The 12,036-nt window shown below is 41.9% G+C and overlaps 1 protein-coding gene and 1 pseudogene across 12 annotated transcripts; both read left to right on the forward strand.

The window, feature by feature from the left end:
- The first annotated feature begins 1,632 nt into the window (after positions 1–1,632).
- Positions 1,633–9,635, forward strand: LOC130912570 (protein Shroom2-like). Of its 12 annotated transcripts, none has more exons than XM_057830739.1 (15): positions 1,633–1,664; positions 1,995–2,079; positions 2,210–2,352; positions 2,485–2,504; positions 2,588–2,648; positions 3,318–3,419; positions 3,638–3,655; positions 3,853–3,972; positions 4,135–6,199; positions 6,289–6,344; positions 6,661–7,125; positions 7,270–7,740; positions 7,931–8,099; positions 8,414–8,686; positions 8,887–9,635. In XM_057830739.1, the coding sequence occupies exons 6-15, from the start codon at positions 3,325–3,327 to the stop codon at positions 9,157–9,159; spliced, it is 4,005 nt and encodes a 1,334-aa protein (XP_057686722.1). In that variant the 5' UTR covers positions 1,633–1,664; positions 1,995–2,079; positions 2,210–2,352; positions 2,485–2,504; positions 2,588–2,648; positions 3,318–3,324; the 3' UTR covers positions 9,160–9,635. The 12 variants fall into 12 exon arrangements, with proteins under 12 accessions (XP_057686722.1, XP_057686729.1, XP_057686726.1 ...); XM_057830746.1 differs by having other exon boundaries at positions 8,417–8,686; XM_057830743.1 differs by having other exon boundaries at positions 2,210–2,293; positions 2,413–2,504.
- Positions 9,636–10,325: 690 nt separating this feature from the next.
- Positions 10,326–11,163, forward strand: LOC130929285 (claudin-34-like; annotated as a pseudogene).
- The last annotated feature ends 873 nt before the right edge of the window (positions 11,164–12,036 follow it).

Raw genomic sequence — 12,036 nt, forward strand, 5'->3', positions numbered from 1 at the left:
TGTTCCTTGGTTTTCATAATGCTCTCTGCACTTTAAACAGAACCCTGAGACTATCACAGAGCAGGTGCATTTATACGGAGACTTGATTACACACAGGTGGATTCTATTTATCATCATCGGTCATTTAGGACAACATTGGATCATTCAGAGATCCTCACTGAACTTCTGGAGTGAGTTTGCTGCACTGAAAGTAAAGGGGCCGAATAATATTGCACGCCCCACTTTTCAGTTTTTTATTTGTTAAAAAAGTTTAAATTATCCAATAAATGTTGTTCCACTTCACGATTGTGTCCCACTTGTTGTTGATTCTTGACAAAAAAATTAAATTTCATATCTTTATGTTTGAAGCCTGAAATGTGGAGAAAGGTTGCAAGATTCAAGGGGGCCGAATACTTTTGCAAGGCACTGTATGAAATAAATTTACATAGGTGAAAATTAAGGACATTTTTGCTATACTGTAATTAACAGACAATGCAATTTAACTTTAAACATGTACAGTGTATCACAAAAGTGAGTACACCCCTCACATTTCTGCAGATAGTTAACTTTATCTTTTCATGGGACAACACTGACAAAATTAAACTTACACAATAAAAAGTAGTCTGTGTGCAGCTTATATAATAGAGTTAATTTATTTTCCCCTCAAAATAACTCTTCAGAAGACGCTTCCTCCTGGGGTGACAGCCATCCACACCAATTTGATGTAGAGTATGGCGTATGGTTTGAGCACTAACAGGCTGACCCCCACCTCTTCAATCTCTGCAGCAATGCTGACAGCACTCCTGTAACAAGTCACATGACATTTTGGAGGGAAAATGACAAGCAGTACTCAATTTGGACATTTAGGGATGTGCATTTTTTCATGGGGGTGTACTCACTTTAATTGCCAGGGGTTTAGATATCAATGGCTATATTTTGAGTTATTTTGAGGGGAAGATAAATTAACTGTCTTATATAAGCTGCACACAGACTACTTTTCTGCACACAGACTACTTTTCATTCTGTCAAAGTTTTATTTTGTCAGTGTTGTCCCATGAAAAGATATACTTAAATATCTGCAGAAATGCAAGGGTTGTACTCATTTTTGTGATACACTGTACATATACTGTAAATACAACTCATTTTACTTTAATTTCTGTCTTTTTCTTTCTTGATACTTTCCGATTTTATTTTCTAATATTGTTACAATACAGTATGTAATGTTCTTATATACTGTCATATGACGAGAAGAACTAGGTATTTCATCTCAATAAAGAGAGCATGCAGCCATTTCCCCCTGTATTTCTTTTGTACTCTCACATTTTTCAGAGTGTGGCTGCTTAGCGTGGTGATGCTTGAATCCAATTATGAGCTGCAAAGCCACTGGTTGGGCTTCACCTTTTGGAGGTGGGTGTGGGGGTATGGATCGTTCTGGGGAATGAAGATAGTGGGATCTACTCACCAGGAGAGACAAATGGACTTGATGTAATGACGAGCGTGATGATAAGGCTGCTGATAGGAAGCGCTTGACTTTGTAAAATGAGGTTTTTGAGTTGCCTCAGGTGTGCGTGTGACCAAACATCCTCCTGCTCAGCAGTAGAATGGTACGGTCCATGTTGCCTAGGTGAGTGGACCGCTTAGACGGAGAGGCCACCTTTGTGGACATGTTGGGATTGTACTCACAGGTACACTTACTATTTCCTTCCAATACATTGTGGTTTTCGTTCATCTGCGCTGATACAATTATGAGCAGGAGAGGAGGGATTCAATCAAATTGTATTGTGTGAGTAAGAGATGATAACAGCTAGATAACACATGAACTTTTAGGTTAAGTGTTGGGTGCTTTGTTTAAAAGTGTTTAAAAATAACCAAATGTAGTGGTGTGTGGTTTGACATGCGTTCACGATATGTTATTGTCCTACTCTCATGCTTTATTTAGCGATACAGGCAATGGCACTGAGATAAGCCCAGTTGTGATGACTGTGGCATTTTGTTTTGTGTTGCTGTGCTTGTAGATGAGAGGGGCCCTTTGGCCCCGTAGGCTGCATTTTTGGGCCCTGTTGTCAGCAGGCTGTTGAATCTAGACGCTCAGATGCTCAGGTGACTGAAGTTGAAATGCAAATCCACATGAGATGCTGTGTGACGGGATGATGAAATGGCTGCATTTTCAAGTGTGCAGTCTCCTCCTCTAGTGGAGGGCTTTCAAAATAATTTTCTGTTATCTCCACAGGGTAAACATTCCTGTTCGTCTGTGCCTGCCTGCTCACTAGGACACAAAATCAGATGGAAAACAGAACACCGGCCTGGGAAAAATGTACGTTCCAGGCAGTGACCCCTTGACTCGCCACAGGACGTAACATTTGTTTGTTAAAAGTTAGTATATGACAGACTTATTACCTTTGATTGAGTTCGAGCTACTTTCCAAAATCCTAGATTACAACAAGGACACTGTGCAGGACAATAACTCCTCCCCTTCTCTCAAATCCCCCTTTATAATCCCTGCAGGGATCTGCCAGCAGCATAAGGTGAGTTGTACTTGCTTCTGTATCTTGTGTCACACTGGTGTGAAAGTATAACTTCTTCACTGGTAACCTATTTTTGCCTTCAGTGACAAGAACATAGTGGATCTTATCTGAGCTTTCAGTACAAAAAAACGGCCCAAAAATTAGGTGAGTTGTTCTTTCTTTCTTCTTCTCTTTGTTTTGATTGGTCGAAGACAGTTTGCCGTCAGATGCTACAAGTTGATCACCCTGTGCTTTGGTACATTGCAGTAGTTTCCCAAGTTAATACTGTAAAAACAAAAGGATTCTTGTCACTTATGTTTGAATATCAAAGTACCACCTTTACCCAAGCGGCAATTAATGCGGCACTTTATGTCTCAATGCGTCAATACCTACCATTTTATTCCGGGTAATGCTAGGTAGACTTGTTCCTATCATATACTATATGTACATAGATTGTTGTGTGTTTTTCCCTCTACTTCTTTTGCGTTTCCATGTGGTTTGTAAACAATAATAAATTAGCCTGATCACTTTAACGCCAGTCAGGAAAGTTTCCAAATGAAGCCCTAGTATGGCAGAAAGGGAAAATACCTCCCTGCATTCCTCAGTGGAAAGAATGTGCTTACATCACAGCATGGCAGTGTCACACTTTCGGGTAGGAGAATTTAATGACTATATTAAAACCCAGACGGCAATAATGAGGAAAGATCCAGGGAAATTGTCACTGTTTCCTTGTTTACAGCGAGTGTACACATGTCAACAAGTTTCGGAATGAGAACACTAGTGAAATCATCCTTTCTTTTTGCCCTTTTCTCTTTCATTGCTTGCCATGATCAGGGCTAAAATGGTTGATGTTGTATCACCACACATCATGCCATCAGAAAGTGAGGTTCTTGTGGCAAGGTGCTTTCTCACCAAGATTTTGCGAAGCTCTATGAGGTACAATTACAGTACATATTGTAGCTGATGCCCTCTGATCACTTAGCAACCAAAGCAGAACTATGGATGATGTATCCTCCATTGTTCTGACTTATTAGATTTCATATACTTAGCTCATTCCCCGTGTGTCAAGACTGCTTGTCATTATAATTGACATTTTAGTACTTTCACACAAGAATGATAAAGCATCATGTCTTCTTTTGCAACATGCAACCCAGGAAGAATCGCTTCAAAGGGTATGTTAGACCAAAGTATGTTGTTACACCTACAGATTTTATAATAATCATGTATAATCCATCATATTTTAATCCTCCTCTGGATGTCAGACAGAGCTAAAGCTCTATACAGTTTGCAGTGTTGCATTCTTAAATGTGTGGCAATGTTGACGGTATTTGGAACAGGTGAAATGATGTCTTGGCTTTCTGCTCCAAAGGAAGAATGATCTGAGCTCACGGCCTCATTCCTGGCACTCCCAAAAACTAACAGAGGAAGAGCCTGACCCCTTTGGCAAAGAGACCACTCCAGTAGCAGTGTGGAACCAAAAAGAAGCCAGGTGGGCCTAACTAGATTGTACAGTGTGCAATTGATTCCGAAGTTTCTTTCAAAAGAGAACATCGCTTAGTAAATGTTATGGAGAGCAATACAATGAAGATGGTAATGTTGTTGGAAATGAATGTGCTCTAACCTTAAACATTCATCTGACCTTAAACAACAGACTGAAAGAGTCGTCATGTCAAACAGACCGGAATAAGCAGCATATGCAAACTGGCCAGCTCAGTTTAGAGAGCAACATGGAGAGACTGGAGCGTCCTGTTCATCCTTTCCCACTGGAATGTGTTTCCCCGACTAAATACACCGGCAGCAGCGAGATTGGTACAGAAGGCAAAAGAGACACATTTATCTGTTTTTCCAGTGACTCCAACACTCTGGTTCTAGATTCAAATTCACCCGGCAGGAAGGGAACCAGTGTTGAAAACATTTTTTTCAAGGGTTTTCAGGGTGAAGGGCACTTTACAGTGGAGCGCCCCGAGTACTTGCAGATGCTTTACCAGAAGGGGTCACAGTTGGAAGAGCAGAACTCCTCTTGGTGTTCAAGTAGATTTAGGCCAAGCGTTGGCTCAGTGTGGCAGGTACCGGAAAAGAGGAAGACAAAGCCACCTCCACCACATCCCACAATGCGCAATGATAGTTGTGCTACCTCAAGGGTGTTTCCATACCTAGGAGGATCAGAAAAAAATCCAAACAATCACCGCAGGTCATTTGAAAGTTTTGCTGAATGGAGCAAATCTCACCCAGAAAAAAACAGCAAGTCCAGATGTAGCATCACTTCTCTGTCAGAAAAAGATATTCTCCATCCCAGCAGAGCAGATGAACACAACCAACTACACCCAAACAAACATTTCTCACTGTCAAGCACTGATGTCCGACAGTTTCATTACACCAACAGACTTGCACACCAGAAACAGTACAGTGATGAGAGCAACTTCCATCTCCAGACCGCCATAACTCCTCACACCAAGATTCAGAGTGTTGGAAGTTACTATCGCAGTTTACAGGACCTGCCAATGAACGCTTCAAATCGTAAATTTGTTGAGTGCTCCTCAGCTTCTATGGATGCCGCAAACCTAGAAGAGGACAGATACTCTACTTCGGTAAACAAAAAGGGAAAGCACCAGATGCCACACACAGAAAATAAAGGTCATAATGGGTTTATTAAAAATATTTACCTCCTCAAACCCCAAGGCTCTGAACACTTACAATGCCTTGGCCCAAAGGATGCCACAGAGAGAAGTGATGGACATATTAACAATATGAAAAGAATTTTCCCAGCTCATCAAAGTAGTAATCACAAGATGAGTGTTTCAAGGCTCAATAACCCTTGGGTGCCACAAGATGACCAAGAGCAATCCCCTTTGAATACCTCCTTGCTCCTTGCACAAGAGCATAGAATTCAAACGGACGTCACATCAATGAGTAATTTGTCATCCCGTAATGTTTACGACTCAATTAGCGGAAAAGGCAGTCGACGTGGTGACCGTTATGCTACTACACTACGGAATGAAGTACGGCAGAAGCGAGCCCAGTTGCAAAAAAGCTGTAGTGCTGCAACGTTAACTTATGATGTCCAGAATGATGACCTGTCAGACTGGAACTATAATGAGCCTTCTAAAACTTGCTGCATCTCCTTATCAAATACCTACAAAGACAATCTTAAAGAGGCACAGGTGAGGGTCCTCCAGGCTACCTCTTTCCAAAGACGTGGTCTAGAACCCCTTGGAACAGAGGCGGCAGTACAAAAAGCATCTAATGGACGCATTAAAGGACGTAAGCGTTACCCTTTAGCCAAACGTATGCATTCCTTTTCAGAACCTGACAAGATCGATAGGGTAGGAGTGGAAAGAGAGCATCAAGATGCGCCTTTTGACCAAATGAAGTTCTCTCATGTAAAACCAGCAATTTCTAAAATGGTGATGCCAATGTCAGGTGAGCCAAGTGAAACCAAAGAGAACTGTTTATCAGGGGAGGCTCAAGACACTCATCCAGCTAGACAACCCGGATGCCTCACACCCTCAGAAAAGGAGGTCCCATTGGAACAACAGAAGCTTGGAACCTTTGCTGAGTACCAGGCCACGTGGAACAAACAGAAAAGGGCATCTGAGCCCAAGATCCAAGGCAGATATTACTCGGCAGAGAATATCTTGGATAATGAAACTGAAGAGGTGGCAGCGTACATCCACGAGAGATCCAGATCTTCTCCCTCTGCAGACATCTGTACTCAGGTAAGCCAATGATGTTTTATTGATTATTTTTATATCATTTTTTTTTTCAACCAGTTGCTATGGCTGAAATTCTTTAATTGCGTCCGTAGAATATACCAACCATGTGGAATGATCCTCAGGCCAAGCAGAGCAATTACTCCGCAAGGTAAGACTTGAGAAAATTTGTTTTGGGAAGAAAGTACAAACATTACAATCCAATAATAATGTAATTATGGTAATTTAGTGTTTATAGACTGTGGGAGGAAACCAGATAACCAAGAAAAATACATAAAAAGTCTCTTAAAGTCTACATGAAAGCATCGTTATTTATTTGATCATTCCAAGAAAGCAATTTAACATTTCTCAGAATAATTCAAAATTTGATTTTGTTGTTTACAGTCTTAGGGAGTTAAAAGAAAAGTCCAGAGATCACAAATCTCTGGGTTGTATGTCTGAAAGTTTGTTTTTCATTTGACTATTAGAACCGAGAGCAACCAACAGTCCAGTTCTGATGCTGTTAAGCAAAACGTTGCAGTCTCCTCTGGTCCTTGTAATCTGCGCCCTGTCCCAGGAGCCCAAGAACCAACCCAGCCTCCGCAAGTCAATGCTGTATCACCATCCAAGCCCCATTTGGGCACAGAATCAACTTCTCTGCCCCAGGATTTCCTCTCTGGGGCACCTAAAGACCCAATGATACTTCAGCCCCTGTCTAGTTTGGACACCACTACCAAGACCCTAACATCTCCTGACTGTTCTCAACTCTATGAAATTCCTCAGTCTGATAGGAGACCAGGGGATATCGAGAGCAAGAAGGAGCAGTCAGCATCTTCGTCCTCTTTATCTGTTCTGGCAGTGAAACGTTCTCACTCGCCTCCTCCACTTCTTCCGTCTTTGAGGGAAAGGGACAGACTGCCAGTTGCATCTGTGCTGGAGGATGCACCTCTCTGGTAAGCGGCTTATTTGAAGTGCTTAAATTCTGCATCACCACCTTGCCTTTTTGTTTTGTTGTTTTAGTGATGTCACTTTCAGTGAAAGGACCACATTTCTGCAAAAGTCGTTTTACTAGATCTTGGGATTATGTTGCTTTTCAGGTCCGAAAAAGACTGTAAACTCTCAGAAGCTGTGATAGATGTGAGCAATTCAGGGAGAAAATGTATTGGAGTGGTCTCAGCCAACCCCGCCCAGGACAGTGGAACTTCTGTTGTTTTAAAGACCCACTCTGACAGCATCTCCATGGGTGCCAATGAGATCTGGCCCCCCTCAACCATCACACAATGCAAAAAACAAACTACCAGGGATCAGCAACCTGAATTAGAGCAGCTTAAGGTAAAGGAAAGCATTCCTGTGGAAAATCTTACAGGTGATGAAGACGCCAAGACGCAACAGCTTGTGAGGGACATTATGGGCAAAGACAAATCCCTGGTGGAGATCTTAGATCAGAGTGGAAGGAAGACCACAATGGACCTGATGGAGGGCCTATTTCCCCAAGAGAGACAGATCCTGGAGGTGGCCCATCAACGCAGGAGAACCTCGATTGGTTCCAGGTTGCCCACCACAAGCAGGTTTGTCTTTAAGTCCACCGCATACAAACCAAAATAAAAGAAATTATTAACTCTATAATACCTTATGTACCCGCGGCTAAAAGCAAAAAGCACGGTAACTCAACACATCTGACTTACAGTATATACATGACAGCAGAAGTGTAGTCAGACTGACCTTACTCTGCCTCCGTGTATTTATTCACACTGCTAGGAGGGATGAGGATGATATTTCTGCAGCAGCTTCACTGGTTCCAAGTTCTTCCTACTACAACACATCAGCTCCAAAAGCTGAGCTCCTGATCAAGATGAAGGACATGCAGGAACAATTGCTGGAACAGGATTCTGAGGATGAGCTGGATGTGGACCTGGCCACTAAAAAGGTATCACATCTGAAGATAGATGACCTTAAAGCTAGGTGTTTTAATTTGTTTTGTAATGACTTACAAATGATTTATTTTGATTTTAAAAAATCATGAGCTCATCAAAACAAAACCACAAAATGTGGACGGATAGTAATTTTATGTACACTCTGCCATCTAGTGGTATAGCATTTCATTGTTCTACCAATCGCTTTGCTGAACTCAAACTGGATTATTTCCAGCATCACAACTGATGATCTGTGACGGCACACTGGTTGAGAATCACTGTCTTAAAGACCTCTTTTTCTAGCAGCTTCTCTTTGAAATCTCTCCAGCAGGAGCTGATCTCAAGTTTGGCCAAGAAGCTGGAGGTGCTACGGGAGGCCCGACAAAGCTTGCAGGAAGATGTCGAGGACAACGAGGCTTTAGGCAGTGAGGTGGAGAGCACTGTTCAACGCGTCTGCCAGCCCAACCAGCTGGACAAGTTCAGGATGTTTGTGGGTGACTTGGACAAAGTCGTGAGCTTGCTTCTGTCATTGTCGGGTCGTCTGGCGAGGGTGGAGAATGCTCTAAACAGTCTGGAAAACGCAGCACCCACAGAGGAGAAGGTAATATTTATTCATGGTTTAGCCATGTATTATTTATTCATGGTTTTACATCCATGTTTTCTGACATTTTTCATTTTGTCATTAACATAAGACCAGTGTCCGCCATCTCTAATAGAAGCCCAAGGCTTACAGTGTGGATTGTCTACCATGTTATGAGATTCCTCAATACTTGATACATGTCTCTTTTCTCCTCTTATCAGCGCACCCTGACTGAGAAACGCAAACTGCTTATGCAGCAACATGAAGACGCCAAGGAGCTGAAGGAAAACCTGGACCGTCGGGAGCGTCTCGTGTCTTCTATCATGGAGGCCCACTTGGACCCTGAGCAGCTTGACGACTATCGACATTTTGTCAAGATGAAGTCTGCCCTCATTATCGAGCAACGCAAACTGGAGGACAAAATCAAACTGGGCGAGGAGCAACTCAAGTGCTTAATTGACAGTGTGCCATTGGAGCAGAGGTTGCACTTTTAACCCTCTTGCTCTAGACCCAGAATACAAAAAGATCTCTCCATCGACCTCTGGACTTGAAGCACTCTTATGTTTACCCTGACCCGTTTTACATTTTGACTTTTCTTTTTGCACATGATATGTCATGCTTGAATGCACAAACTATATTTGACAGTGCTGAACACAGAATCAATGCACTCTAGAATGATGTGACTTCAGAGAGATTAATGATTATTTATTATGTCTCTTGAAAATCTTTTCTGAAATGTGAGATGGAATAAACTCTGAAAACTCTCATTCTATCAAATAAGACGTTTCAGTTTGATGCAGTATATGGAGATGCAGTTGAGGTTCCATCAATGCATTTATGCTTCTCATCTGTGTTTTCGATGGTGCAACTATACTGTACCTGATCTAGGAAGGCGCAACAGAATACAGAGGAACCAAAACAGGTTCATTCTCATAGTGTGCATATGATTGCCAATATTTACCTCCGAGTTATACAAATCATTCATTTTTTGGAATGTTGACTTGTTATTTTTCCGTCTCAATGGGAAAAAATGTTAGTAAATGAACAATTTTGGATTCTTTATTGCTTTTATAACCAACTGAGATTGTATGCTGTTGTTTATTTTCAACTGATTAAGGATTCAGAGATTCATAGGTTTAGTAACAAACCGGTTTTAACTGTTACTTAACGTACCACTAAATCCTCATTTAAAAGTCCCACGGGTACTTGTGTCTGGTCCATTACCAGGACTTTTAAACAATCTCTCCACGCCACTGTGCAGCCACACCTTGCTCACACCCTCTGACCAGAGCAAATGCAATAAAAGAAACAGATGACCACTTCTTTTTATTTTCCCATTGTCCAGTCCATTTGATGATTCATGTCTGGGGCCGATGCAAAGACAAAAGAGGAGTGTTGTGCATGACTAATGACAGTCTGAACCAAGGCACAATAGCAGTAGGCACTGGCAATCGTTAACCGCCCACGGCAACACAGGAAACAATCAAAGACCGGGATAAAGATGAGGAAGTAAATATACAAAACACAAGGAAATCCGACTCACTTAGGCCAGAAACATGCTACAAGAATGACGAAAGCAGGTGCAGGGAATAGCTCACTGGTAATGTATTGATAGAATGATTTCAACCTTGAAAGAACTGAATAAATCAAGGGTGCGTGTTCTAATTTAGGGGGCCATTTTGACTCTTCACCTGGTTTCAAATGCCAGCCCAAGGCTTTCTTTCCTCATCTTCTGTGTGTTTTGCTCATTACAGACTGGAATCCAAGTGATGGAGCACAACCAAAGATCCCAGTGGAAGTGGAGTTGACTATCCTGATGCCGACTTGTTTGTAAAGTTGCACACTGGCAATGAGCCGATCCCACTCTCAGCTCTGTGCCTTATGGCTGGGTTGCAGGGGCTGGATTCTAAACGCCATAGCCCTCTGGCTGGTGCGGTGGAGGGTTTGGTTGGTTTATTACAGCAAAGTCATCAGCTCCGGTGTAGCCTGGGTGGGCTTGTGGAGGACATGCTTCAACAGCCACACGCAAGTGAGCCCCCGTTTGATGGTCAGGCACAGCGGTACCATAAACCTGACAGTTTCGTTCACATTGCCAGAGATCGCTGCAGCTCAGGTCCGAACACTCCTGTCTGAAATCGTTGAATTGGTCTGGAACGGTGGCAGTGTTTACTCACTTGGAAAAGTCTACTTTGGTCTGGAGAAGAACTTACCCAGCTGTTTCTTGATCACTGGAGTATTATTTTTGTCTGCTTTGGCGATGTCAACTGTGCTCAGTGCTTGGTAATCAGACCATTGAATTCCCCCATGAGTTCAATATGCCCCGGGTTCCTGATTCTCAGCATGCAGGGGATGACATCTCTGTAGGAATGGTGGGCACGCTCCTCAAGGTGTTGTCTGGTCTTTTGTTCTGTAGATATATGGCTTATGCAAACCAGAGAAACCACCAGATGCCACAATGTGACAAATTTAATGAAAAAGATAACCCAGCATTTGACTGATAAAATTGGTTGACCAGTTTCATGATTAGCTCTGAAGATGAAGAAATATTGAAGTCTTTTCAAATTTGGGTCTTGACTACAGGGGATTAGTTACAAGTTAAAAATCTTACTTTTGATTTGAAATATATTCTTTATATTATAAATTATTATTATAAATGATATATTAATATAAATTAATATACAAATTATGTATTAAATTATTATATTATATATATTCTTTATATGCATATATATATATATATACACACATATATGGGGCGGCCATGGCGCAGTTGGTAGCTGAAGTTGTCCTTGGACCGAAGGGTCAGTGGTTCGATTCCCGGCTACGACTGCCCACTGTCGAAGTGCCCTTGGGCAAGGCACTGCACCCTGATTTGCCTCCAATGGGTTGACAGCGCCTTGCATGGCAGCAGCCCCATTGGTGCGTGAACGGGTAAATGTGTATCTAATGTAAAGCGCTTTGGGCATAGTAACCATGCAGATAAATGCACTATATAAGTGCTGTCCTTTACCATATATATATATATATATATATATATGTATGTATACAGTGCCTTGCAAAAGTATTCAGCCCCCTTGAATCTTGCAACCTTTCGCCACATTTCAGGCTTCAAACATAAAGATATGAAATTTAATTTTTTTGTCAAGAATCAACAAGTGGGACACAATCGTGAAGTGGAACAACATTTATTGGATAATTTAAACTTTTTAACAAATAAAAAACTGAAAAATGGGGCGTGCAATATTATTCGGCCCCTTTACTTTCAGTGCAGCAAACTCACTCCAGAAGTTCAGTGAGGATCTCTGAATGATCCAATGTTGTCCTAAATGACCGATGATGATAAATAGAATCCACCTGTGTGTAATCAAGTC

The sequence above is a fragment of the Corythoichthys intestinalis genome, chromosome 2, assembly GCF_030265065.1.
Source record: "Corythoichthys intestinalis isolate RoL2023-P3 chromosome 2, ASM3026506v1, whole genome shotgun sequence".
NCBI lineage: Eukaryota > Metazoa > Chordata > Actinopteri > Syngnathiformes > Syngnathidae > Corythoichthys > Corythoichthys intestinalis.